At 38.2% G+C, this 26686-nt stretch overlaps 7 protein-coding genes across 8 annotated transcripts; 1 reads left to right on the forward strand and 6 right to left on the reverse strand.

Annotated features, from left to right (window-relative positions):
- On the reverse strand, window positions 1–819 carry LOC108110567 (trypsin alpha). Its single transcript, XM_017219664.1, has one exon. It carries the CDS (start codon window positions 802–804, stop codon window positions 61–63), a length of 744 nt encoding a protein of 247 aa, XP_017075153.1. The 5' UTR covers window positions 805–819; the 3' UTR covers window positions 1–60.
- A 2178-nt stretch (window positions 820–2997) lies between these two features.
- LOC108110527 (trypsin alpha-4-like) lies at window positions 2998–3830 on the reverse strand. Its single transcript, XM_017219608.2, has one exon. It carries the CDS (start codon window positions 3804–3806, stop codon window positions 3063–3065), a length of 744 nt encoding a protein of 247 aa, XP_017075097.1. The 5' UTR covers window positions 3807–3830; the 3' UTR covers window positions 2998–3062.
- Window positions 3831–5400: 1570 nt separating this feature from the next.
- Window positions 5401–6251, reverse strand: LOC108110550 (trypsin delta-like). Its single transcript, XM_017219640.2, has one exon. The coding sequence runs from the start codon at window positions 6238–6240 to the stop codon at window positions 5500–5502; it is 741 nt and encodes a 246-aa protein (XP_017075129.1). The 5' UTR covers window positions 6241–6251; the 3' UTR covers window positions 5401–5499.
- A 1837-nt stretch (window positions 6252–8088) lies between these two features.
- Window positions 8089–9014, reverse strand: LOC108110554 (trypsin beta). Its single transcript, XM_017219643.2, has one exon. The coding sequence runs from the start codon at window positions 8978–8980 to the stop codon at window positions 8234–8236; it is 747 nt and encodes a 248-aa protein (XP_017075132.1). The 5' UTR covers window positions 8981–9014; the 3' UTR covers window positions 8089–8233.
- A 9152-nt stretch (window positions 9015–18166) lies between these two features.
- On the forward strand, window positions 18167–18886 carry LOC108110557 (protein PRY2). 2 transcript variants are annotated; one of them, XM_017219647.2, is made up of 3 exons: window positions 18167–18397; window positions 18455–18681; window positions 18749–18886. In XM_017219647.2, the coding sequence occupies exons 1-3, from the start codon at window positions 18200–18202 to the stop codon at window positions 18840–18842; spliced, it is 519 nt and encodes a 172-aa protein (XP_017075136.1). In that variant the 5' UTR covers window positions 18167–18199; the 3' UTR covers window positions 18843–18886. The 2 variants fall into 2 exon arrangements, with proteins under 2 accessions (XP_017075136.1, XP_017075137.1); XM_017219648.2 differs by having other exon boundaries at window positions 18295–18401.
- A 65-nt stretch (window positions 18887–18951) lies between these two features.
- Window positions 18952–20053, reverse strand: LOC108110556 (probable pathogenesis-related protein CaO19.2336). Its single transcript, XM_017219646.2, is given in 4 exon segments — window positions 18952–19120; window positions 19182–19408; window positions 19474–19935; window positions 19937–20053. Coding segments are annotated over 4 exon segments (921 nt in total). The 5' UTR covers window positions 20000–20053.
- A 3073-nt stretch (window positions 20054–23126) lies between these two features.
- LOC108110452 (trypsin alpha-4) lies at window positions 23127–23876 on the reverse strand. Its single transcript, XM_017219520.2, has one exon. It carries the CDS (start codon window positions 23874–23876, stop codon window positions 23127–23129), a length of 750 nt encoding a protein of 249 aa, XP_017075009.2.
- Window positions 23877–26686: the final 2810 nt, after the last annotated feature.

Raw genomic sequence — 26686 nt, forward strand, 5'->3', positions numbered from 1 at the left:
TTTGATTTATACAAATGCTCTTGTGAATATTTATTTATTATATATATATTTGTACATTTTTCAAATAGAATTAATGGCATTTAAAATCCATTTTTTAAAGAAAGGTACACTGATGTAAGAAGAAGTGGCAGTGCAAGTACCGTAGACTATAGAGACAACACCGACTAGTTTTTGGTCCACAACCAATGGACCACCAGAATCGCCAAAGCAAGCGGCTTTGTTAAAATTGCCGGCGCAAATATAATCATCATGAAGTCCTATGCACTTATGAATAGGAACGACTATGCCTTGAAGATTTCTAGGATATTTCCGCGGAGTATTGCTAGTAACTGAAGTTGCTCCCCAGCCAGTGGAAAATGCAAAAGTTCCAGAAGGAGGGTTCACGCCGGCCAAAGGGATTGGCCAAACTTTCTTGGAAAACTGAAGTGGTTTACTCAGTCGTACGATGCCGATGTCGTTTCGTTTCGTTATAAAATTAAACTCTTCGTGATATTTAAGGGCGGCCACTTCGATTAGATCTCCTCCAAAGTCAATAAATGTGGATCCTGCGCGAATAAGCAAATCTTTGGGCTCAAGTCGTTCTTCGCCTATTGTAAAAAGACAGTGGGCAGCCGTAACGATAATATCTTTGCTATAAATGGAACCACCACAAATTTGTTGCTTTTGTATGAGTAACAACACCTGCCAAGGTGCCTGTTCGATTCTAATAGAGTTTCCACCGGAAATGCGTTCTTCCGGCTGGAATACTGGTTCTGCAGACAGGAAGTTGATTGCCTGTAGAAGGAAGAAGCACTTGATGAACATCTTGACCAGCTTGGACAAATTCTTGAACCACAATGAGCTCTCCACCGTGAGAAGAAGGGTTTTATAGGCTACAAATGGCAATTTCCTTTTTAAGATTATCGGTAATTTCTACAAGAATATTTCTCTAAGATAAGAAAATAGAAAAAGTCAAAATCTATTAAGAAAGGAACTCGCTAATCATATAATTTTCAATAAACCCTAAAAGTTATGTTTTCACGAGCGTTAAAATTGAGTTTTTCTAGTCAACAACAATGTATTATATTGCTTTGTTACTTTGTATTTCTTTAAAGCTTAAAGAGTTGTGTAAAAAGATCCATCACCTTAAGTTTTTTTGACATTTTTAATTTTCTTATCTTTAAGAAAGTCAAAAATACTTACATAAGGATAGCATTTTCATTATTTTTTTTATATAATATCACAAATTTGAATGCCATGCGAAGCCTATAAAACAGTTGCTCTAGCCATAGAGAACTCATTGTGATCCAAGGACTTGACCAAGCTGGTCAAGATGTTAATCAAGTGCTTCCTGCTTGGCATTCAACTTCCTGTCTGCAGTAGTAGAACCCCAGACCGAAGAACACATTTTCGGTGGCAATTCTATTAGAATCGAAGACGCTCCTTGGCAGGTGTCAATAGAAGTAAGGAAACGACATTTTGTGTAGGATCTATTTACAGCAAGCATGTCATCATTACTTCTGCCCATGGTTCGGCCGACGACTTGAGACCAAAGATTATCACATTCGAGCAGGATCCGCATTGGTCGTCTCCGGAGGAATTTTATTTGGGGTGGCAGCCATTAAAACCCATGAAGATTTTAATTTTGTAAGGAATCTGAGTGACATTGCCGTCATGTGACTGAGTAAGCCACTTCAGTTTTCCGATCAAATTCGGGCTATACCTTTCTCCTGCTATTGGGACTGTTTCATTCGCATCTGGCGGTGGAGAAATGTTGGATTATGAGGCTATGAAGAAGAAGTCACCGGCAATACTTTTGTAGTCAATCATTAGATGTCATTTTTACCGGCTACAATGGACACAGCAGTGGTTATGGCGATTCTGGTGGACTTGGGGGTGTCTTCTTAGGCCAGAATGAAAATTGCACCAGTATTTCTTCTACAAATGAATTTTATATGCCATTAATACTGTTTAAGAAATGTACAAAAAATTAATATTTCCCAGAATTTGTATATAAAAGCAAACTAAGATGGTCTTTAATGAGTATCGTTTTATAAAATATTTTTAAGTATTATCGTTATCGAAGATGAAAGAAAGAAAGATAATTTGAATATAACGGCCATTGTGTGCCTTTCGTACCTAGTTGAATGTCTCGTTTCTAGTTCGTTCTTAGTTCGGTACATTCTCATCACTGCTGCCAATTCGGCTTTTTTCCCGTCAAAACTGACTTTTTTTTTAATGCTAACCGCAGCAAAAAATAATGAATTGCGGGAAGCGGGAATGCGGGAATTCTGACTTTTTTTTAAATTCATTTTGTAAAACAGTTATTTTTCCTCGTCAAAAGTTGCCAGCACTGATTCTCATGTTATGCTAGTACGAGTACGAACAGATAATTTTAACTAGATGTAAAGAGTAAGTGCGACAAAGCTATTTTTAGCTGTACGTGATCCATTGAGTTACTTAGTAAGTGAGAGCGAAGGGAATGACGATAGTTGTGCAGCCGAATTGCGTAGCTGTGTTACTCCTATATAAGAGGAAGCGAAGAGAAAGAGCAGACACAAAGGACACTGGGTGAGAGACAATCGTTTTTGTGAGGAGCATAGCCAGTACCATGGCCAAGTTTGGTTTTTCCCATAGAACTTTTTAGATTCCTGCAAATACAGATTTCTAAAGAACTGTAGAGTTTTATAGCCAAAAAAAAGTTATGGCGACCAGGAGGTTTATGGTCAGACAAAGAGTAGGCTTCAATTTCTGTAGAAAAAAAATAAAAATATATTTTGAATATTGTTTTCTGTGGTTTGATTTACCAAAAACAATTTGCCTCGTTATGGCCTTTATTCTTTAGGGTTAAGCAGTAGCAGTTGATTAAGTGAAAAGTGCATAGATTTAGCATAAAAATCAAGTCAAAGTTACCAATGTTACCAGTTACCAATGAAAGAAATTGTTTTACACTCTTGCCATGTTAAAATATTTATTAAAAATTTCAATAAATTTGTGAATAAAATCATATGTTAATAATTAAATTTTTCATACTATAATTTTTCTCAAATAATTTTTATAAAAAAGTGTACTCTTTAACGATTTTACAAATGTTGAATAGTTTCAACGATCCAAGGCTTTAGTTCAGCCACATTAGCGTAAACTCCGGGAAATTCTGAAAGAGCACATCCCTGTGGGCCGAAAGAAACAATGCCAACCAGCTTTCCATCGGATACTAAAGGACCGCCAGAGTCACCTCTGCAGGAATCCTTGCCTGGGGCAGAGGCACAAATCATGTCTTTGCTAATTCTTCCTCTGTAGGAAGACATGCAGGAATCTCGATCCACTATAGCCAACGTGGTTCCAAGGAGAGTGGTGGAATCTTTTCCATGATATTCGATTAATCCCCATCCAGAAACAAAAGCCGAAGATCCAGGTTGCGGGGAACTATCGGCCAATGGGATGGATCTGACGCCGAAGCCCATGATAAGATTGCTTTGAAGTTGGATCACAGCTATGTCATTGGAATATTCAAAAGACCTGCCAAAGGACTCATGTTCAAGGATTTGTGATACCTTCACCACTTGACCACCGAAACCGGAAATGGAAGATCCCACTCTTACGGAGAACATATAAGGCGGGTTACGTTTTGTACAGTGGGCAGCCGTTAAAACGATTTTCTCACTATAGATGACGGCACCGCAGAAATGACCTCCAAATTTTTGCAGCGAAGCTTGCCAGGGAACCGATAGAATGGACACCGATTGTCCTCCCACGATGCGCTCGGGAAGACCTTTGGATGAGATCAAAGCAGCGCTGCAGATCAAGAGAATCCACTGGACGAACATTTTGAACTGGAGTTGGAGTGATTAGTGGTTATCAGGTCTGGGATCCAATCTTTTATATGCATTGGGTTTCCTTAGGTATTCGCATTCCGACTTAAGAAAATACTTAAGAATGTTAATTAATGTTTTAAAATTAGCTTTCCAATAAGGTTTTCAATTAAGGTTTAAATTGAAATCCTTAAAATAGAATTTCCGATAATAATTATAATTTATTAAGCGTGTTTCCTTTAGTTTAAGTCATAGTTTATTTTTACACGCAACTTTAGTTTATACAAATGTTAGTTAATATAATTATCTAAATTGCTTTAACTTTAAATGGCTTTACCCATTTTTCATTATTTTAAGTTCGCCAAACACAAGAAGTAGTAGTCATGGCATTAAATTAGCTTACAAATTAATATTTTGTTTCGTTACTCTGCTTAGGCACTCAGAACTTCTGCCTAAGCAACTCACAGTTTTTATACGAATAATTATAAATGTCTTTGATTTTAATTAGAAAGCTTAAATGCATATGAAAAGCGTTTTTAAAATGTATCGATTTTCGGTTTTAAAATGATTGTCAATATATTAAAGTTGAAGTAAATATCTTACAATGAAAACTCCTAAAGCTATCGTCTTTTTGTTAATTTAAGAAAATTACGATGTTATACAAGATCAAACGAAGACATACATACACTATAATATGGACGCCACAGTTTTCCGCAATAGCAGAAATTTCAAACCGATTTAATGGCATTCAGGATCCACGAACGATATTGAGCTACGCTGGCGAAAAGTCCAGAGGACAAACATAAAAACTCTCTACCACGTGAGGTGATCCCCACTAGCTTTCCATCAACGACCAAGGGTCCACCGAAACCGCCGTAGCATGTGGCTCCAAAAAAAACCTCCAGCACAAATGTCTTCGTCGGGCCGCCACAATATTAAAAACCCTTATCTTCTATAACCCTACGTGGTCCCTAAAGTTGCTGAGTAGGTGAGAGTGAAGGGGATGACGATAGTTGTGCAGGCGAATTGCGTAGCTTTCATGCTCGTCACAAAAAATATAAGAGGAAGAAAAAGAAAAGAATAGTCACTCAGAAAGCCAGTCACCGGGAGCAAGCTCAAGGGAACTCATTTTGTGTATTAAGTCACAAAAGGAAACCGAACATCAACAGCGACGAAATGTACGACGGTCTAAGCCCGACCCCGCATAACATGTATATACATACATATGTATAATATATATTTGAGATCCGCGAGATTCGCTTGAATCATATAGTACATGTTTATTCCAATGGCAATCGCAACGTCAGACCTAAATATCATATTAAACACTTACTTTCAATTTAAAGACAACCGTTTACATTAATATAGCCACAAAGGACACTAGGTGATAGACAAACGTCCTTGTGAGGAACACAGGCCATACCATGGGCTTTTCCAGTATCCAAGCTTGTTTATTACTCACAAAAATTGATAAGTTCCTTGAAATTAAGTCCATCAAAAAATGCAGTAGGCAGTAGCGGATCATTAAGTGAAAATTTAATAAATTTAGTATAAAAATCAAGTCAAAAATGTTACAAAAACTCAAAATTTTTTTTACATTGTTGTCATGGTAAAATATTTATTAAAGATTTCCATAGATTTTTAAAAATAAGTAAACCATATTATTTAAAGTTTTCATATTACCATGTATGTGTTATCTTTAACGATTTTACAAACGTTTAATAGTTTTAACGATCCAAGGCTTTAGTTCGGCCACATTAGCGTAAACTCCGGGATATTCTGAAAGAGCACATCCCATCCCGAAGGAAACAATGCCAACCAGTTTTCCATCGAATACTAAAGGACCGCCAGAGTCACCCCTGCAGGAATCCTTGCCTGGGGCAGAGGCACAAATCATGTCTTTGCTAATTCTTCCTCTGTAGGAAGACATGCAGGAATCTCGATCCACTATAGCCACCGTGGTTCCTAAGAGAGTGGTGGAACCTTTTCCATAAGATTCGATTGATCCCCATCCAGAAACAAAGGCCAAAGATCTTGGTTGTGGGGAACTGTCTGCCAATGGAATGGAACTGACGCCGAAGCCCATGATGAGATTGCTTTGAAGTTGGATTACAGCTATGTCATTGGACTCTGCAAAACCCCTGCCAAAGGACTCATGTTCAAGGATTTGTGATACCTTCACCACTTGACCACCGAAACCGGAAATCGAAGATCCCACTCTCACGGAGAACATATAAGGCGGCTTACGTTCTGTACAGTGGGCAGCCGTTAAAACGATTTTCTCACTATAGATGACGGCACCGCAGTGATGCCCTCCAAACTTTTGCAGCGAAGCCTGCCAGGGAACCGATAGAATGGACACCGATTGTCCTCCCACGATGCGCTCGGGAAGCCCTTTGGAGGAGATCAAAGCAGCGCTGCAGATCAAGAGAATCCACTGGACGAACATTTTGAACTGGAGTTGGAGTGATTAGTGGTTAACAGGTCTGCGATCCAATCTTTTATATGCGTTGGGTTTCCTTAGGTATTCGCATTTCGACTTAAGAAAATACTTAAGAATGTTAATTAATGTTTTAAATTTAGCTTTCCAATAAGGTTTTCAATTAAGGTTTAAATTGAAATCCTTAAAATAGAATTTCAGATAATGATTATAAGATATTAAGCGTTTTTCCTTTAGTTTAAGTCATAGTTTATTTTTACACGCAACTTTAGTTTATACAAATGTTAGTTAATATAATTATCTAAATTGCTTTAACTTTAAAGGGCTTTACTCATTTTTCATTAATTTTAAGTTCGCCAAACACAAAGATATAGTAGTCATGGCATTTATATTTAAAATAAGTTTACAAATTAATATTTTGTTTCGTTACTCTGCTTAGGCACTCAGAACTTCTGCCTAAGCAACTCACAGTTTGTATACGAATAATTATAAATTTCCTTGATTTTAATTAGGAAGCTTAAATGCATATGAAATGCGTTTTTAAAGTATGGATTTTCAGTTTTAAAATTAGTTTTAATATATTAGAGTTCAAGTAAACATCTTACAATGAAAACTCCTAAAGTTATCTGCTTTTTGTTTATGCTAAAAAATTACAAAGTGCAGATTTCTCTTAGTAGTTACTAGCATTACTAAAGTAAGAGATTATATTACAAAAATATCGTTTGCATTTTCATTGTAAGTATTTTATCTGAGAAAAATATTAAAAATAAGGATTGGTTCTAGTTTATACCTTTGCACTATGTGGAATTTGAGCCGTTTTTGTGCCCAATATTAATATTTTTAAAATGAAAAAATCGCAAAAAACGCACAACGAGCTTATATATTCTGAATTCTGAATTGAAAAATGTACAACATGTGTTTGTTGATACAGTTGAAACTTTTTTAAAAACCTTTGCAAAGTTCAACGTTTTTTTCCAAAAGTGACAAGGGGACACCACTTGCCAAATATACAAATTGTTAAAAAAATACGAACGAAACACACAACGTATTAGTATAAAAAAAGTATTAACCTTTAGAATCAATATTCAATTTGAAATATGTAGATTATTTAATGATTTTTTCTAAGAGATATGCCAATTTGAAGTTGCACCACAAAATTAACCTTTTTAACAGCACGACTTTAACAGCTTGTATTTTAACAGTAAAATGTTAAATTAACATTTTATGTATGTAGCATAGCATTTTGATCATTTCTTAACATGGTAAGATTGAAAACACGGATATTTGCATACTTTCGAAAAATGAGTTTTGGCCACAAAAACGGGTCCAATTCCATATAGTGCTTTGGAGCCACAAGTTTGGGCAACAAAAATCAGTATCTTAATCCAAAACAAGAGGAAACGATATAGTCGAGTGCCGCGACTATAAGATACCCGTTACTGTATTACACAATTTTAAAATATTCATTTTGCTAGTGGAAATATCCAAAGCGCCACCTATTGTTGAGTAGCTTGCGCTGCGTCAGGACCTCAAGAATCACCCTGTTTAAACTGAACTCAGTATTTGTTATATTTCCTGAGATCTCAGCGTTCATACGGACAGACGGACGGACGGGCAGATGGACGGATGTGGCTTATTCGACTTCGCTATTGATACTGATCAATAATATATATACTTTATAGGGTTGAAAACGCTTCCTTCTACCTGTTACATACTATTCAACGAATCTAGTATACCCTTTTACTCTACGAGTAGCGGGTATAATTATCAAAGAAAGGGAAAGGGAACAAGTAAATTGTTACATTTTTGAAATGGTAAATAAATTTAAAAATATAACATAATAATAATATAATATAATTTTATTTATCTGATCCTTTATTTCATTATTTTAAAAACGAAAAGTACAAATTGATTAACATTTAGTTGCAAATTTTCTTTTTAATTCGGAGTACAGCACAACAAAGTGCAGCTACTAACAAATATAACTGCAATATCAGAAATTTCAAACCGATTTAATGGTATTCAGGATCCACGAACGATATTTAGCTACGCTGGCGAAAAGTCCAGAGGAGAAACATAAAAACTGTCTACCACGTGAGGTGATCCCCACTAGCTTTCCATCAACGACCAAGGGTCCACCGGAATCTCCATTGCATGGGCCTCCTAAAGCGCTTCCAGCACAAATGTCATCGTCGAGCAGTAAGTATGGGTATTTTATTTTACACCATTCCCACGATCTGATGGCCAGTTTGACTCCCTGAAGATAATCGGGATTATAAAAAGGCGTTAAGCCCCAGCCTGTGGCTAATCCCAGTGACCATTCGGCCGGATCCTGCTCAGCCAAAGCAATTGGTTGAATGGTATTGGAGAAAGTTAGTGGATTCCGTAATTTAATAACAGCAACATCACTGCGAAAGTCCTTTCTGGTGAACCTTTCGTGATAACGAAAGTTTTCAACTTCCACCAAAACACCTCCGCTTTTATGGTTAGAGGATCCAGCTCGAATTTCGATGTCCCCTATCCGTTTGTTTTCAACACAGTGTGCCGCAGTTATGATAATAGTTTCACTGTAGATGGATCCCCCGCAATGAAACTTGCCCAAATAGTGTAGGGACACCTGCCAAGGAACTTGAGTGATGTTTATATTCCTTCCATGAGTTATACGTTCAACTCCAGAAACTCCAGGAGCCCCAGGAACACTTAGCAAAGCTATTGCCAAGAGCAGATAATGCCCAATATTGAAAACCATTCTGACTTTCTTCTTATTGTGCTTAGTTCAGTTTGTTTTTACTACATGAAATACTCCGTTTATATAGTCTTTTCTTTTGGGATGTTACATAAAACTAATGAAACGAAATAACTTAATTATTATTTTCTTGACAAAAATTAAGTTTCGATTAGAAAAAATAATAACTAGAGATAGAGCAATTGGCTTGGTTACTAAGTTTTAGAATTCAATATTTTATCTGTTTCTTTGCTTATGTACTTTTCCAATTATTACCAGTAAGAAAATGTCTTCTCATTTGTCATTTTCAAAAGCTACTTTAATATTCTAATACCAGCCAGCCCTTCTAATTTATTAATTTACAACATTGTAAACTCAACCAGTAACAAAGCGATTTTGAGATTAGTTGGCCCTTCGGAATGATTTGTTCTTCATTAATAAATGCATTGTGTTTTCTCACTGACATCGACTTGCCTGTCGGCAACATAAAATTGCATTAATCATACGCAACGTGAACTGCATGGCGTTGTACTCGAAATTCTATCACAGATTTCCTCCACTTCTTGGCGCCCGAAGCATCCATCAAATTAATGGAATTTCATATTTGCTTGGCTCTTGCTCGTTCGCCGAAGAAATTTGTTTATTCAGCTAAAATGCTATCGAGTTTGTAACCCCCCTTTTTACCCGCCTGATGTAGCTAGTTCTTTTAGCCAAACGTAGTTTATTTTTTTTTTAATAATTCTTTTTTTTTTTAATACAATTACTTTCCAGACTTTTGAACAGCATAGTTGAAAATGGCCCGTGGCCATGGTGCTGCAGGCTATGAACAAAAGCAATTTGGAACGCTGACTCATAACCAATGTGGCCGCAGAAACAAGTTAGTTTGAAAATTTTATTGAATTAAACCAATTTGGTATGCAAGTAGAGGAAATTCTCATTGGGATTAGGAAGCTATTTTAATCCAGAAACACTGGAAAAAACAACTAATGGGTCTTCCAACTTTGAAATTAGTTTAAAAATCCTTTTTTCCCACTTTAATTTTTTTAATTTTAAGCAATATTTTAAAAAGAAAAGAAACACTGGAAAAAACAACTAATGGGTCTTCCAACTTTGAAATTAGTTTAAAAATCCTTTTTTCCCACTTTAATTTTTTTTTTAATTTTAAGCAATATTTTAAAAAATCATCATTAAAATCCAGTAGAACTCCCAGGAAAAGAGAAGCTCAAATAATATCATGGAAATGTATTTCTTTTCATATGAATTTTCACCCCAGTGCAGCTTAAATTCCAAACACGTTTTCCTCCTCGAACGCAGTTTCGATGTTTTAAACGCTTTTCCGGGCCAAAATTCGCATAGAATGCAATCAGATAGTCAGCCACTTGACTCTGGGTCAAAATGCCCAACGGGCTGTTGTCCTTGTCAACAACTAACGCCTTTTGGGGGTCGAGGTGAGAACGGGATCTGTGGGAGTTGGCCCAAGCCAACTGTGAATTTTAGCCGGCGTTTGGTGAAGCTAATTTGGCCTGGCATCCCATCGAATGCTGCCGTTCAGCTGGCAAGTGAAGTGGCCTCCTCCAGCTGAGCATTGCACTTGCCCAATTAAACTCGACCAGAATCTGGCTAAAGCCCTTGACATGGCCTGCAGATGGGAGTTACTGCAGCCGGAATGGTCATTACTCATAGTTATGGACACTAATCTGATGCACTTGGAAAAGTAGTTTTACTCGAACTTTTTAACTTCTTAAAGGTTTAAGTGATTATTGAAGAAAAGATTTAGCGTTTAAAAAGAATGTTTTCTGTATCTTTAGTGGTTGAAGATTTACCTCAATTGCTTGTTTTCTAAAGTTTTCTTTATTTTTCCAAAGAAAGTTAGCTAAGATATATCCCAACTATCGTCTGGATTTATAAGTATATTAAAGCTGCCAACACTAATCTCGCTACCTGCTATGCTAAATTTCAGTGCAGGCCGCAATTGAATGATAACACAAGCAGCAGCTGCAACGTTAAAAATAAATTGGCCAGCGAGCGACCAAACGACTGCGTGTCTGCTGAGCTCCCGATTTCATATCCAGAGGATGGACTCTGTTCACCCATTTTCCGCTTTTCATAGCACCACCCGCCCCTTTGCTAAATCTGTAGGCATTTTTGGCAGCAAATTGAAATGAAAATCTCGCCGCGGTTTTCTGGCTTTGTTCGACGGTTTTGGCCAGCGGACGAAATCTGTTGGCTGGCTGATAAAGAAATGATGGCGGAGAGAGAGAAACCTGGTTTTCATTTAGCTTCTGAAGAGTTCTCATTAACATGGATAAGGGGGGGAAAAATAAAAAACTAAATTTTAAGGATTTCATTTAATATGTTTTTGGTTATAATTCATACCTTATCATAGTTGTTTTTATGAATAATTTGAATTACATTAAAACTGATATATAAAATCTCTGTGAAATAGTTTTATAGAACCGCCTCTCACATCCTCATAATAGCCCTCTTCCCGGCTTCCCGGCAATCTGCGATCTATTCATATCGTAAAATAGAAATGCAACTGCGACCAAAGCACCGCAAAACTATTGCCAGCGATGGCTTCCTATTCCAGGATATACGCAGCCATTTCCGGCGCCATAGCTGCCAGCTTCCGTTTTACCTTTCCATTACCCTTTTAGCCTCTCTTCCTCTCCATCTCTTTGGCACTTTGATGGTACGCCCACAGCTGTCGGTGAAAACGTCTGACCCACCGGTTTACCTTCCCCGTTTCCCCCCACCTCCCTCAACAATCTCTGCCTGTCTGGCAAATGGAAGCCTGACTTTAAGCGATGGAAATTTTAATGCGCCAATGCGCAATTTATGATTATTTCATGCTCGTTTTAATTTGCCCATTCAGCAGCAGCAGCAGACCGCTTTAAAGTGTTCGGGGGGAGGGGCAAGGATACTTGTAGTGTTCGGGATTGCAGCTGGTGGAATGAGATAGCGGAAAATCCTCATTAATTCCATGCACGTTTTTGCCCAGAGAGGAGCGATGAAGAGATACGAGGCGGCCGCTAATAAAACAAAAATGGAAAACATATAAATCAGTGTCCTTGGCACGTGTCGCTGTCGTCGTCGAAGTCATTTTGGTTCCCCAGGTGTAGGCCCCATGGGTCAACCTAAAGGGTCTGTTCCAGCTCTTGGTATCCATGGTATTGTTGGGAGGGGATCCCCTTCTCCATTACCACTTTTGGACTTGTGCGCTGTCACGTTGTAAATCTCACGAGAGCAAACACACGTAGGGGAATAGGGAATCCGAGAGTCGGAGACAACGCGACAGACGGTGACACAACATGCGTGCTTAGGCGATCTTACACTGAGGGAAATGTGAGTTATGTTTAAAGATAGAAGACAACTTTTCAATTTCTAAGGAAGTCATTGAGAAAGGCTGCCCAAATTATCACCAAATATATATGTATTTAAAATTTATTAAGATTTCTTTCAGTGTACTTATACAACACACTCTCAAACATCCTGAGAAGGGAAGGTGTCCACGTAGGGGTTAAGCAATATGAAGCTGTAAAGGCTTGGCCCCTATGGGGATGTCTTGAATCCCAAAAGGAGTCGATACCAGTCAGAGATTGCATTATAAATTAAAATACGTCAACGCAGCGAATCAACAGCTGCTATCCCGGCCAGGACAACCCATCCAGGACAAAACCATCCACATGCAAATCCTACCAGGCTGTGAACATGTGAAAAATAAATACTTTAATAGATGCACCTTAATTGGCCTTGTGATAGTTTATGATGCAGTATGGTTTTCATAGGATGTTTAACCTGACAGTAACTTTAGCCTGGAGATGTAAAACTTAAACCTTAAAAGTTTATAAACATAACAAACTATAAACCCCATTCAGATCGGAATAAAATAACACAACAAATACTATAAAACCAAGGATATGTATAGATTTCGATGGCTGCCTGGCACAACCCTTTGGCTTTTAATTAAACGCTGGCAAACTGTGGCCATGTGCAATGGAAGAATCACGAGATGACAAACAGAACCGAGGAGCTCACAAAGCGAGCCAATACAAATATTGTTCTCCTTTGGTTTCGGCATTTTTACGTTACCTTCAGAAGGTTCAAAGTCGTAGCTACTGTTATTTGTCCGCTCAAGCGGAGTATTTAATTGCATCCCAATGGAGCGCACTTGGGAAAGTGCAACGGGAATCGGTAAACAGCAGTGGAAACTGGAGGAAATGCTGCACAGAGAGAGAGAGTACGTGGGTTGAAGTGGGTAATCGAAATTTTTCCCGGATCCTTCATCTTCTTTTTTTACCCAGACAAAGTTGTAAAAAGTAAAGGGGGAAACTCTCCAGCTGACAAGGTACAGGGCTCTCTCCTTTCACTCTCTCGAGGGGGGGTTGGGCAATGGCAAAAGAAAATACAACTATTTGCCAGAGTAAACAAATATTTACATATGTTTGTTTAAATTTTATGCTTCGCCGGGTCCTTGCATTTTCTTTGACAACTTTCTTTGTGAACTTTATTTTTTGACAAATTAGTTTGGGGGAAGTCAGCTTGTCGAGTGTGTGCGCGGGAAAGCGGGAAATGCACAAAGGAGTCGTGTCCTGTTGACATGAATAAAATAATCTAATCATCTTTCTTGCTAAGACTGCTGGCATACAGTAATCTCAACGGGTTTTTCCTTTATTCAATTACCTACTAAATTCACTTTGATAGGTATCTAATGCTTAACAGCAAACCCACTTGATTTTCATTTATTCACTTAAGACCTTTGGCTCCCATCATAATTTTAACTTTTCATCGGTTTTCACTGAATTTTCGTATGTTCTTGGTTATTCTGAACGGAAATTGTGAAATAAATTGAAATGCCAGGCAGGCACATAAATTATTTGCCAGTCAACGGCTGAGAAAAAATAAATAAAAATAGAAATGCATTTTTTGGTTAGATCCTGAAGCTCGGCACATGTCTCGTTGGCAAGTCCATAAAACTATCAGCAAAATTTTGCTAGAATTTTAAATATTTATGCACTGTACGTGAGCCACATGTTTATGTGTGTGTGGTGGGGATTGCATTTACCATTTTCCATTTTCATTTATCTTATTTTTATTTTCCTTTAGCTTGTTGCCTATGCAATGGCATGATTTGTTTATTGTTTTAATAAACGTCAGCAAATTTTCTTGGGCTTTTAAAGAAACATTTTGGCCTGCCTGCATGTGCGTATGATTAATGTGGCATTGTCAACTGTAGTCAGAGAAAAACTCTCTCTACTTTCCACTTTCCAGCCAGTCGAACAAAACTAAATGGAAAAACGGCAAAAGGGAAAAGGAAAAGGGAAAAAGGCAAAGAGAAAATGGAAACTTTCAATGCAACCAAATGCAATGGTACAATGATTTATGGCCCAACTTGAAAATGGACGATTGTTTCACTCGTTTCGGGAACTGGCATCCCATGGAAATTGCTGGGATTTCTGTGCGGGGGTGTTCGTTTTGGAGGCGTGTCCCCGTGGTGCTTATGACCCTTGCCATTTATTTAACGTACGCGAACAGCGAATCGTGCTGAGATTTCCTCGATTGGAAAAATTGAATTATAACCATTTGATGAGCATAATAAAAACTGGCAGCTGCCGTTGCCAATGAAGGCCTTTCAAATGGCTTGATTTTCGGGGTAAAAAATGTAGTTTTGAGAGGAAAATATAAAATTCTTTTTTTATACTTTTAAGAATTTTTATTTTTACATTTAATTTCAATAATCGAATTTATATTAATTAATGTATCTGGACTTTGTAATGATTTTTACTAACTTTAAAAATATAAATCCTATGCATGATCACCATCTTAAATTCCCCTTTTCAGCTATATACTTAAACTAAGCTCCGGCTTATAGTTTTGCCCTCACATACACGCACTTTTCACATTCACTTTTCCCGCCGACGGCGTTGGAAAAATCCCCACCACCGATTGACGCGAGAACTTTCAGCCAAGTTTATTGCATCAGAACGCAAAGCCAATAAAAAAGGAGGAAAAACGGAACAGGTCCATTTAGCCGGAGGAAAGGCGATCTCCATGGCAGTGTAACCCGCTCAATTGAATAGACAAAGAGGGGCACTCAGACATGCTTTTACCCCCCTCCCCCTTTTAACATTCAATCCTAGGAACATAACCCCCCTTCCCTCTGTGCAGGAGGTGGCATTTCGAACAGGCTACCAGAAATTGGCAAACAGGTGCATGGAGCCCAGAACTCACCTTCTGTTTTGTGCAATGGCCAAAATGGATGGAGACAGTATGACAGCCAGATTGCAGGGGATCAGAAGTGGTGCAATTGGGGTTTATTACACTGCGAGAAATTTGCATGGGAATATGATAGAAAGTGCATTCTAGCCTCTGAATTATAGTTTCTTAGGTAAGTTTTTCAAAAATTATGAAAGAAAGCTTAGAGTTATGCATGAATGACAAAATACAAGTTAAATCAAAAGATTTTCCTAACAAAAAAGTAACTTCCTGTTCCCAGTGTACTAGTAGCTTAAAATAGGAGGTAGCTCAGAAGCAGAGTCCTGAAGTTTGGCGACGTCGGCCACCGTTCGTAATCCACTTTCGCATCCTGCTCTTCTCTGGCCGCCTTTCGCCTTTGAGCCGCAAACATTTTAGCTTTTATGGACTAAAGGCGCAAAATATGACTGCCAGCCAGACTTTTCCATCGCACACATGCAAATGCAATTTCCAAAAATTTTTCTACGCCGAAAAAACTTGTCCATGGAAATGCGGTTCACAAAAGCGAACCCAAAAAATTTGTTGTTTTTGTAGTTTTAAGTCGCTCGATAGCAATCCCCGCCAGTAGAGAGAAAAAAAAACCAAACCAAAAAATGGGAAAGTGGTGGAAAAATTGAGGGAAACTTTTCGCTTTGCCATAAACCGATTTGGTAGCAAATTTTATGTCGTTTAGGTGGAAAATTTCCATTTGACTGCCCTTCGCGGGTATCAAGGAGCTCTCCGACCATGGAATCAGCTTTGTTTGTTCGTTTTTTTTTACACAGACTTATTCCAGCAGTTGCAGTTTATCGTTAATTGACATTACCGAGGGTCAAAGGTAAGTGGAATGGCATCGGACTAATTGAATTCCAGGTGGGCGGAAAGTGGAAAAACGGAAAAGCTATTTATTAACCCTCGGCCAAGCTTTGTTGAGCGATTTAAAGTGAATGAAATATTGAAAGGTGTATTTATTTTTAAAGTTAATGTTGCTTTTAAAATGTTGGCAAAAGCGGAAAAAATATTGTTTATATTGTATGTTGCATACTTTTAGGATGCTCCCTTAACTCCGCCTTAACTGGTATTATTATTGTTTTAACTTCCACCAAAATAATTATAATTGTTACAAAATTGTTATATATTGATAAATACTATAAAATATATATAAAAAAAACCTGCAATCATTGCCAGCAAATAAAGAGATTTATTTGACTTTCAATCGACAACGCATTTACAAAGCTTCTCTCCTCATTTTTTATGCACCTTTAAGCCGTAGTTTTTGTATGATTTTTTGCATGATGATACTTCCTTTATGCCAAAACATGACCAATTCGTATCAATGGGAATCGGAATTGAAGGCAGCATCCGTATGTGCAATCGAGTGCATCCGGCGGCAGATGGTTGTGGGTGAGTGCGGCTGTCATATGCAACCAGTTGGGTGCGATGGAAATCCGAAACCTGTTTGTCCAGTTACCAGAGCCTATATAGCGGACAGTGTATAATGCCCGCATGCAGAACAGTGGAAGTGTTCGTGTATTTATTCTGCGCGTATGGCGCGCACTGTATGCCCGGACTGGCCAAGCATAACTGCATAAATAAACGAAACCAAATTTGCGAAATTAATTAAATCGACAGCAAAGTAACGTGTGCGCTTTGCGTTTTACGCTTTGACTGCGGCCAGTTTACAACCCAAACAATTCAGCCGTTCAACCACCCATGGAACCACCCAACCACTGAACCACTGAACCACACACTCATCTCCACTCCGCTGGCACCGCAATTCAGAATTGTGCATTGTGCGGATGACGCCGCTGTGCATCACATTTGAGGCAGAAGCCATGGAAACCTGAAATTAAGCCTGTCAGGCTTAAAGTTTTTTTTACAAATTTCCAGAATATCCATTTGGGACTTAAATGGTAACGGAAAAGGAGCTAGAATCAAGCCCAATCGTGGTGAATATTCAAAATATTATAGCAATAATTACAATTTAGTAATAAATTACCTATAAATTGAAATGCATTTTAATCCCCTTATCATTTTACTACTTATTAATGTTAAAACTACTAAGCTTAGTCTCATCAACCAGAGTACTTTGTACATAAATCCCCAATAAATCTATGAGCTGGGCCATAATTTAATGTATACTACATGAGAGTATATCAAACCCTTCATCCACCTTCCGGCAAACAGGATAATTTCAGCGAGTCAGCTTGTCCTGCGGATATATCTGTACGAGTATATCGGAATACTGGCTTAATCTCTGCCGGGAGCAGCGGCATCAGTCGGACCATTGATTTGCATTTGCACAACTCATTAAGGATTCACACTTGCCCAGTGTTCCTCACCTCCTCCCCCTTACTCTCTCTCACACACACACACACACAGACATTAACGCTTAAATAATTTAATGTTCGGAGTGTTTCAACATCGAAATTTGCACATCGGTAGTTAGAGCTGCGGGCGTTTTGATAAGCAGCCACCATGTCAGCCAATTCCCATTATTCAGATCGACTCAATCGGCAATTAATGCCATTCCGATTTCCTGATTTGCCTATATATGTATATGCCCTACGAAATGGAAGCATATGGCCGGATATGTGAAAGAATAGCTGGCTCATTAATAACCGAAGCCGACGTTCATACATCACTCATACGTCACGTTGGTTAATCCATTCGTCAGATCCAAGGAGAATGTGCGTGAGGCAGGATCTTACCGAGGCAGTCCCCTTTTGACAGTCTGTCTAATCTGTGCCTATGGATGTGTTTGCCTCCATCACTCGCATCCTGTGTTTGCGGTATCAATCACAATGTTAATCCCGATGTTTAGGCCAGATTATGTGGGGGAAGCTCGAAAGGGTTTTCAGTGGTTAGTAAATGGTTTCCCACACCCATTGATTTTTTATTTTTTAAAAATAATTTAAGAAGTTAAAATGTTAACCCTGCCTCTTATGTCATTTTCTATAAATACATTTTGATTTTCGGACCTGGGCGCTTGCCAAACCCCGAGAAAACATGGCCAAGAGATCTCCTGCGCCCATACCCCAAACCCATGAGCGCACTCCGGGTCCAAGGGGTCAGGATACCAAGGGCAACAATGAACTGTTCCTAAAGGAGGTCTTCAATACTACCAATAAGTACAGGGCAATGCATGGCTGTCCGGCCTTAACCATTAATGCTGAGCTGAATAAACTGGCCCAAGAATGGGCTAATGTAGGTTGGAAAATTTATATGAATTTGGTTATAATATATATTGACTATAATTATCAGCACCTTCGGGATAAGAACATAATGGCCCATCGACCCAATCCCCGATATGGTGAAAACATTTTCCTTTCCGGCGGAATGGATGTGTCCGGAGATTTACCAGTGGAAATGTGGTATCGGGAGATGAATAGCTATGACTTTGCCAAGGGACAATTTGCTCCCACTGCTGGACATTTTACGCAGCTGATCTGGAAGGCCTCCAAAGAGATGGGTTCGGGTGTGGCCAGAAAGTGAGTTTATACCTCTCTCTCTCACTCTATATTTATATAATAAACTGATTTATTTATTTCTTAACAGAGCGGATAGAACTTGGGTGGTTTGCAATTACAATCCTCCCGGCAATGTTGTGGGCATGTTCAAGGACAATGTGCCTCCTAAATCTAAGGACTAAAATTATTTTATTCATTGATTAAATATAAATTTTAAGTATGTAAATATTTTGTTTCTTTTTTTTACGTTTTCCATGCTATTAGCAGTTTTTTTTAAAACAATTTTTAGATTTAAACACGTTTTTCCTTCTTTGGTAGATTAAGCTTAGAATTTCTGGTTTTGGTTTCCTTGGTATTTTCCTTGACTAAAAGCCATCTCCTTGGTAGAACATTCTCCTTGAAATGTCCACTTATATTGCCAGGTGGATTGTAGTTGCAAACAATCCATATGTTAGAATTACTAAAAGTTGAATTCATTTAGTTTAGGAAGTTTTAATGCGATTTTTAAAAACTTAACTAACTTGCAGGCCACTCCAACTCCTAGGTTTTCCGTTCCTCGCCACACCATCTGAGTAAAGTGTCCTGTGTACAGATCGAAGCCTGGCTTAAGGTAATCATAATTGTACTTCTCTTGATACCAGAGTTTCATTATTTTGTCCACACTGAAAAGTGATCTACGGGCACATATTATATTCTCGCCGTAAAGGGGAGAAGGTCGAGTCTCAAGAAGGTTCTTATTAGCCAGGTGCTAAAGGGATAAAGGATATTTTATATTTAAAATAAATGAATAAAACTAATAGAACGTTCACCCACATTAGCCCACTCCTGGGCATGGGATGTTAGTTCTTCATCCATTTTAAGAGCCTTGGCATTGTGTAGTTTTCGGTACTTATTAGTGGTCTTTAGTATAGATACTTTAATTGCCTTTGGTGGCAGTTTTGTTTCAGATTTAACAAATTGCTGTACCTGATTATCAATTTTGTTAACTGGAATGCAACTTTTTGTAGAGGTTTTGTACTTTGAAGTTCTACAATCTACATATCCTTTGCCAAGTGATAGACTATCCTTTTTCCTTGTTTAGTTTACTTTTAAACCTGTTATAGCTTTTGCAGGCAATGACCTTGTGGAATTTGTAGAGTGTGATCTCTTAACATCACAGGCCAGATAATTATGCTGATTACGATATACTTTAAAAGGTTTCTGGCAAAAGGGCGTTAGACAGCTGCGACATTTGGCTAAATCCCCATTCCTTAGATCACAGGCAATGAATTTCGTCGTCTTTGTGCTGAATTAACTGAAGATATTTAAGGCATTTCTCTGGCTGCTTTTCATTCTCCATTTAATTTTATTTTTTCATAATTTGTAGAAATTTTGAGAGGATGAAGCAAAATGAAACGGCTGCCCTATTTTCCTAGTCCCCAGCGGTTTTTATCCTGCCTTTTCTTTCATTTTCATACTGTTTTCTTGCCTTTTTATTTTCGGCGACAATTTCACGTCACACATCATTAATTTTAAATTTCTGTCATAAATATCCGTGTGGGCGTGGATGAGCTTCGCGGGTGGCTATGGCTCACAAAGGTGTCAAGGTGAAATTATGGTAACAGCGAGCTCTCTCTTATTCTTCCTGTGACCTCTGACCTCCCCACAAGCTGGCCTGCTTTTTGATTGACTGTTTGTCACTTGGGCATGGAAATTAAAATGGAATTTTTTACGCTCGCTGTTTTTCGGTTGGGGCTAAAGAATGGCGATGAATTGAAATTCAAATAAAAAATATTTACGATTCAATTTCCATTTTGTATATTCATTTAATTTCGGTAATTTAATTGCATTTCCTTTTTTAATGACTAAAACGCTTGAGGGCAATGAAATCATTGGCGTAATTAAAGGCATTAAAATAAAAGCCACCAATATCAAGATCAAAATTTAAGACTTTTAAAGTATTTCATCGTTTTCCATTTTCTAAAAATCTTTAAGCATTGTTTACCATTTTTATAGCCATACCTATAGCAATCTCTGCTAAATTGGATTAACACTAGCTTGTTACCTACACTGATTCGCAGGGAAAGGCTATAACTTTGAGCCCCCCGTAACCGTAACCGTTAACCCAATAAACCACTTTTAGGGGCAACAACCGAACGGCGTAGGGCTTTTGCTTTTGGCTTCAGTTTCACACCGTCAACAAGTGACAAGCACACCATGGCAAATATCCATAGACATATACAAACACACATACGTGGTGTTACTGGCATCACGTCAAAGTTGGTTGGCATCATGCCACAGAAATTTCAGTTGGCTGCTACAAAAGCGAAGTCAACAAAAATGGAGAAACGCTCGAAACAACAGCTGAAAAAATCGGGATAAATTAAAAAATACACACACTAGGGCGCGGGAAAACTTCCGGCAAGTAAAAAGAAGTGATCATCGAGGTGGCCCCCAAAAAGTATACTATGAATTTTTATGGCGAATTTTCGGGGTTTCGTTTTTTTGTTTCAATTTCAGCAAGCAAATGACTGACAAAAAAGGGGGTAAGGGGAACCCTCTCTGGTGTCCTGATGTACGTGATGTTACCATATATTGCACTCCCGAAACCATGGCATCCCAGAGGTGCCAGTGGAACAGGTCCTTTTGGGGGATCCTTCCAGGGTCAGGTAGGAAAAAATTAACTTGATGCTGCGGCAGCACGTTTGCTGGAATTTAATTATTTAAAACACACATTTTCACATTTTTGTATTAAATTCATTTGCAGATTTATGCATTCCCACGATTCATGTTGACCTTTGATAAATTAATCGCAATAAATGCGGTTTTGCTTGTTTGGGAAATTTGAGAAATAAAAAGTTGAAAATATATAAAACTTTACATAAAAATGCTTAAATTATATATGTAACTGACAGCTGAAAGTAAGCTTTGGTGTCTTTCTTATTAAAATTTCAACTTTTAAGTGGATAAAACCACACATTCATTCGCCTGGAGTTCCCTAACGTTCTTTGTGCCATTTTACACCTTGTCGAATGGTTAAATGCATTCAACTGTCAAAAAGCCGCAGACAAAAGTTCAATTTAATTACCACAAAGGAAAATGGGGCAACAAGAGGTGTGGAATTTCCATTGGTGGCCCAAAACTTCGGATAGCAAAGTCTGGCAATGAATTCCACCGACTGCCAATGCGTTTTTACAATGTAATTAAGCAGACGGTGAACTTTTATTTTTTTTTTTGTATTTGCTTTTTCTTGGTTTTTAACCAAGGGTAAATGAGGTCAGGGGGCAGGTTGGCAGGTTGGAGGCTGTGGGAAAGGGCGAAGGAAGTTGCTATCCTTTTCCCGCTCGCACTTTCTCACTGAAAGCTTTCTTCGTTATGCATTGTAATTTGCGTGTAATTTTCAAGGCGTTGGGAAAAACGTGGAAATGCTTCTGCAGCAACAGCGGCAATAATAATTGCAACTGCAACTGCAACAACAACAACAACAACACCTGCAACACCAACACCTGCAACAACAGCAGCTGCTTTAAGGCAAAAGTCTCATTTATTTTAATGTGTCGACGCTGACGACGTGCAAATGTCTCCCAGTTTTCCAGCAGGTTTTTCCCTTCACTTTCTCAGTTCGCCAGCGAGTTTTCCATGCTGAAATTGCTCGCAGATGCAACGGCAATTGTTTGCCAGTGTGCGTAAGGCTTTTCATGTGTGTGTGTGTGTGTGTGTAATTATTAAGCTGACAATGCAGATGCTGCTTTTCCCGCTGATTTGGTTGCAGGGTTGCGTTGCCAAGTTACTCGTAAAACCAATCTTGGTCTTAAAATCCATATATTTTACTTAACTTAAGGCAAGATAGCATTCCATTAAGGGATCAATAATGAAATTAAACTAAACCCCCCTCCTTGATCGTGTCTGCAACCCTGGCTTTATTCGCCATGTCATCTCTCTCTCTCTCTCTGTGGGTCAAACCCCTTATGGCTCATGGCTGGCTGACAACGGTCATAACAATGCCAATTTTAATGGTCATTACAATAAGGCTCATAACCATAAAAAATGCACAGCCAACGAGCAGTGACAGCGGGAACAAAAATGCGGGAACAACGGCGAGAACAGCGCGAGGTATCATGAGCATTTATTGGGCTTACGGGTCGTATTAATAATATCCATCTGTGCTGCACTCCCCAGATCATAGAATGAAATGCAAATGAATTAAATTTCAATTTCCCAATACAAGCAGGAAGCAAACAACAACAGCAAAAAAAAGGGGGGGAAAACAAGTTGCGTACATTTTATGGGTAAACGAAAACAATTTGCAAATATTTTTGTAGTTTTTTTCGGGGGTAAGGCCAATTTTGTTGGGGATTTCATATCGCTTTTTTCCATCGCTTTAGTTTCCACTTTTTTCACATGCTTTGTATACCTCAGCAGTATGGGACTTAAATTAACCAGTAAAGCTTAAATTAATCTGATCAAAAAAATGTTTCATTCAATTGTTATCCCAGTTTAAAAACATTTAGTAAACTGGCAGTGCTATCTATCCATATTTTAAGCAAGGGAATATTTGCATAAACACTAGGGGTGTTAAGGAAATCACAGACATTGTTCCAGGAAACTATTCCTACAAGTTGATTACCGCAAACCAAGGGACCACCGACGAATCCTTGACAGGCCAGAGGTATGATGCCCCAAGGAGCAGCGCAGATCTCGTCTAGAATTATCAGTCTGCCCTTCAAAGCGTTTCGTGCGGTGCACATAAATTGTTGTTGGATTCTAAGATTTACTCTTAGCAGTATTTCTGAGGGCGGAGTTAAGGATGATAGTTGACCCCAACCGGAGACAGTGGCCTTAGTTCCAGGTGCTGGCACTGAAGTGGCCAAGGGTATTGGTTGGACATTGAGGCCCATTTTTAGAGATGACTGTAGTTGGAGGATGGCCACATCACTGGGCCGCAGACCCGTTACTTGCATTCTCATTTGCTTAACATTCACCACGATACCTCCGATGTTTTTTAATGAAGAACCAACTCGCACTGATATGGTTTTTATATTGGCTTTTCTCACACACTCAGCTATGGTTAAGATAATATTCTCGCTGTAAATTACGCCACCGCAATGATGTTTGCCATTTATTTGGATTGAAGCCTGCCAGGGAACCTGTCCTATTGTGATGGGTAGTTCATCTAATAGAGAATCTGATAAAATTGGAAATATTGATATAGCAATAAGAATGACTTTGAGCAGCATTTTGGAACTATGATTGTTATTCCAAGGGCAGAGACCACAGAAAGCTTACAGAGTACAATTTTTGCTCATTTTATAAAGTTTTAATCTATAGGGAAGTTGGTGGGTGCTTTGTTAATGCAAAAAATGAACAATTCAACTCAGAATTTTAAAAAAAATATCAAGCTTTTGTTTTAAATAAGCAGGAAAAGTTATTGTTTTTTACAATCATTCGTTTTATTTTTAACACACAAAAGAATGATTCTTAAAACAGATTTATTTGCAGACAGCTTTGCGTATTCATTGAGATTTTACAGTATATATATATACTGAAATATTTTTAAAGTACTTTTTCTTTTTGATTTTAAAATTTTAATAATTTAAGAAAAACTAAACTTTAAATTTAAGATATTTAAATATTTATTTTTTCTTTTTTTCCTATTTCATTTTTTGTTTTTTATTCCCCACCAGAATAAATCTTCTCATATACATAACAATAACAACTTCAACCATTAATTTACCAGTGAAATGCTTTTCTTTTGCCATTTCTTGGAAACCTCTTACAGTAATTACGATTATCAAGCATACGCAGTGGTGACCATGGAAGATAAATTATTTACAAAAGTGGCAAGCAAAGTTTATCTTTTGGGCGACAGACAACAGTTGCCATTTGGTTGTTGATTTTTATGAAAGAATTATGGCCTCGCCTTTGGGGGTGAAAAGCCGAACTAAATGGCTTCCTGTGGCTGTGCAGTTCTTTTACAGTTTTCCCGCTTTCCCGCTTTTTCCACAAAACCTGCTGTGCAGGAAGACATATATAAATATATATATAAATATATATATTTAGTATAGTTTGCAAATTGTAATTTAAAACATTCTGGATCGTAGCCAAGTAATAATTTGTGTTGCATTTGTGCATCTCGGTCCTGGCAACGGATTTTGCATTTTGAATTGTGAAATGGAAATGGCGGAATTGATGCGCTCGACTGCACTGAGCTGGGGTCTTATCCGTGGCAGGAGACCAGCTGGAAGGAGGAGTTGCCATTGTTATCCTCTCTCTCTCTTTGTGTGCTCTATTTTTCCAGCAGGATGCTGGCATATCAATGCGACTGCTTGAGAATAGCATTTTATTGCTTCAAACAACATGGAAAGTCAAGTGTTGCAGTCGCGCGAAATTGTTCTCCTCTTGGTTTTTCTTTTATATTATTTTCCTCTCTGGTTTTGGGGAAATCGGTTCGGCGCAATAAATTCTATTAAAATGCAATTTGAAGGCTCTGTGATTTTAAATAATGCCAAGAGCAGCCATCGGGTTAATGCAGACAATCCGTATTCTTGGAGCTTTGTTATCCTGGCAATCGTTTCCATTTTTTACATTTTTTTTTTTTTTGGCCCTCTTCTTTCAGAGATTTATGCAATCTTCTGCTGTTGTTTGCTCGCCGGATATTCGAAGTATTTATGGTCTATCCGGAGGGTCCTTAGCTAATTGGGCTGTCAATTTAATCGGAAGTTGTTGGGGCTTATCTTCATAGATTTTCCTTACTTTTTGGCCGCAAAATGGGCTTCTCTTCTTTTGTATGTGTGAGTAGAGGAAGCCAAAAAGGCTAAACCACAGCCAAAAGAAATTGCAATTTAATTAATGCCCAGTGAGAGAGCGGAGATTAAAATAGTTGAAATGTCATTAGCACGGAGTGTAGTGCAGGGTCGTCGGGCTCGGGGCCAAAAGGCATCAAGGGGTCAACGTGTTGACCACACAATTGTGTGGTCACGTGATGACTTTTTGGCGCTGCTCTTGTGGTCATAATTTCAGCCACAAAAAAAAAATAGAATTACCAGGAGATGGAGCAAAGAAACCGCATGCAATTCGCTGACTCCGGGGATTGTCTCCGTCGTTTTTTTTTTTTTTTTTGCTTTTTGGTTTTCTTCTGCTCTTTAAGTTGGGCCGGAGTTCGTGTTAAAAATTCATTAGGAGTTTTAATTAAAATTCTCTCTGTGGCCCACAAAGGCGCTTTCAACACTTAACGTTCTGACAGCTCACAAAAGAAGTTTTTGCGGGACAAACTTGGCAAATAAAAATGAGCACAGAGCTGTTTTATTTTTTTTTTTTTGGGCCAAGCATTGCCTTTGCAGGCTCATAATTTCCAGGCAACCAAATGAAAAAACTGTGGGAAAATGAGCGAAAATAAATGCGGGGGGACAGCCTACATATGTGACCGACGGCACTTTACATGCATGACTACATGTCCTTTTGATATCCTGTTCAGAGTCGCTGTTTTTTAAACTTCCGCTGGCAAATAAATGAAATGCCATAAACAAGGTAGATATATTTTTTATTTTCTTTTATTTTCCTTTTTATTTTAGTTCACATTAAATACAATTTTAATAACAAACAAAGTTGCATTTACTAAATTTTTAATCTGTACATTTTTGGCAATATTTTCTTGACTAAGCTAAAACTAGATTTTCTTATGTTTTCTATTACCAACAATTTCCCCCCTTTCTTTGACAACGTCAATGTTTACGCTTAATTCAAAAGTAACAGCTTTATGTTTGAAATTTTGAAATTGTCTGCCAAATTAACTTATTTTGCATAATGTTAGCTGTCAATTTTCGCAATTACGGCAGAGATTAAAGTCCTTTTTTTTGTTTAATGCCCAAGCCATCGCTCAATGCCATTAATAATTTGGGTCCCAACACCAATTAGTTGGCTCAAATAAGGGGGGGGATATTTTGGGATTTTTAGTTCTGTAAATGAAATTCTCCAGTGAACTGCCATGGCCACGCGTCATTTGATGCATTATAGTGACATCGTGGCCTCCATTTTAGTTGGTGTTCCA

Source organism: Drosophila eugracilis, unplaced genomic scaffold (assembly GCF_018153835.1).
Source record: "Drosophila eugracilis isolate 14026-0451.02 unplaced genomic scaffold, ASM1815383v1 contig_445, whole genome shotgun sequence".
NCBI lineage: Eukaryota > Metazoa > Arthropoda > Insecta > Diptera > Drosophilidae > Drosophila > Drosophila eugracilis.

Coding starts and splice junctions, on each gene's coding strand:
- LOC108110554 (XM_017219643.2), bottom strand. CDS start 8,980: ATGGTTTTCAATATTGGGCATTATCTGCTCTTGGCAATAGCTTTGCTA.
- LOC108110527 (XM_017219608.2), bottom strand. CDS start 3,806: ATGTTCGTCCAGTGGATTCTCTTGATCTGCAGCGCTGCTTTGATCTCA.
- LOC108110550 (XM_017219640.2), bottom strand. CDS start 6,240: ATGTTCGTCCAGTGGATTCTCTTGATCTGCAGCGCTGCTTTGATCTCC.
- LOC108110567 (XM_017219664.1), bottom strand. CDS start 804: ATGTTCATCAAGTGCTTCTTCCTTCTACAGGCAATCAACTTCCTGTCT.
- LOC108110557 (XM_017219647.2), top strand. CDS start 18,200: ATGGCCAAGAGATCTCCTGCGCCCATACCCCAAACCCATGAGCGCACT. Junction 18,398..18,454: donor TGGCCCAAGAATGGGCTAAT/GTAGGTTGGAAA, acceptor TATAATTATCAG/CACCTTCGGGATAAGAACAT. Junction 18,682..18,748: donor GGTTCGGGTGTGGCCAGAAA/GTGAGTTTATAC, acceptor ATTTCTTAACAG/AGCGGATAGAACTTGGGTGG.
- LOC108110452 (XM_017219520.2), bottom strand. CDS start 23,876: ATGCTGCTCAAAGTCATTCTTATTGCTATATCAATATTTCCAATTTTA.